Source organism: Anarrhichthys ocellatus, unplaced genomic scaffold (assembly GCF_004355925.1).
Source record: "Anarrhichthys ocellatus isolate YVR2014 unplaced genomic scaffold, GSC_Weel_1.0 scaffold10422, whole genome shotgun sequence".
NCBI lineage: Eukaryota > Metazoa > Chordata > Actinopteri > Perciformes > Anarhichadidae > Anarrhichthys > Anarrhichthys ocellatus.
Genome location: NW_022290396.1, coordinates 1 through 1,086, shown reverse-complemented (window position 1 = coordinate 1,086; position 1,086 = coordinate 1). Strand labels below are relative to the sequence as shown.

The 1,086-nt window shown below is 37.6% G+C and overlaps 1 protein-coding gene across 1 annotated transcript; it reads right to left on the bottom strand.

Moving 5' to 3' along the window:
• Positions 1-266: 266 nt before the first annotated feature.
• Positions 267-1,026, bottom strand: LOC116380986 (2-acylglycerol O-acyltransferase 1-like). The gene is made up of 2 exons (XM_031842784.1): positions 911-1,026; positions 267-708 (listed from the first exon to the last, which is right to left on the bottom strand). Exons 1-2 carry the CDS (start codon positions 999-1,001, stop codon positions 554-556), a joined length of 246 nt encoding a protein of 81 aa, XP_031698644.1. The 5' UTR covers positions 1,002-1,026; the 3' UTR covers positions 267-553.
• Positions 1,027-1,086: the final 60 nt, after the last annotated feature.

Genomic DNA, 1,086 nt, shown 5'->3' with positions numbered 1-1,086 from the left:
CCTCCACCACCTCTACCTCCTTCACCACCTCTACCTCCTCCATCACCTCCACCACCTCTACCTCCTTCACCACCTCTACCTCCATCATCTCCTCCTTCACCTCCACCACCAGCAGTAAGTATCCATTCAGGGCGCTGTCCCTCCTACAATTCCAATTGTGAAATACATATTTCATTGACATCATTTTTGTTAGTTGTGTTGTTATTGTTTTTATTGTGTTGTTATTATTGTGTTGTTACTGTTGTGTTATTTTGTTGTTTCTATTGTTGTGTTATTGGTATATTGTGTTTTTTATTGTTGTCTTGTCTTGTTATTGTTGTCTTGTTATTGTAGCCAAATCAGTGCCATCTTTTAAATCTCTTGTAAAAACACTAACAAAGTTTAGATTTGTGTTGTTTATTTATTGTGAATGTAAAACACTTTGTGAACATTGTTTTCATGAAAGTGTAAAAACACAAAGCTGTTGTTGTTGTTGCCTCACAGCTCTACAGATCTGGGTTCAGATGGTTTCCTGCAGACGCTTCCCAACATTTATATAAAGGTCATATGAAGGTCAGATGAAGGTCAGATGTTGTTGTTCCTCTAGACCATAGTTGTGTTTGTGTTGTTCAAACAGTTCTGTCAGATTCTGAAGGTAACGTTGATGAAGACACTCGATGTCCTCACAGCTGGGACTCGGAGTCTGGACCACTGGGATCGGCTTTCCCACTGAACACAATGAGGGTGTTAGTGACATGAAGGATCAACAACAACAACAACAAATACAACAACAACACACAATAATAACACACAACAAATACAACAATAACACACAACAAATCCTGAGACTTTAATGTGAGACTATTTATGTATATGATATTGTATTATATTATATTGTAATAACTATATTAATACATCAGTGAGGTCATACCGACGGTGTGGATGGGCTTCCTGTATGGCATCAGTCCAAAGCTGTACTGGAAAACTCCTCTGGCATGAAACAGAGGCATCGCTACTCCCATAATGCTTTGCAACCGGTTCTGTGAATACAGGTTAACATACCGACATTCTCATATATATATATATATATATATATATATATATATA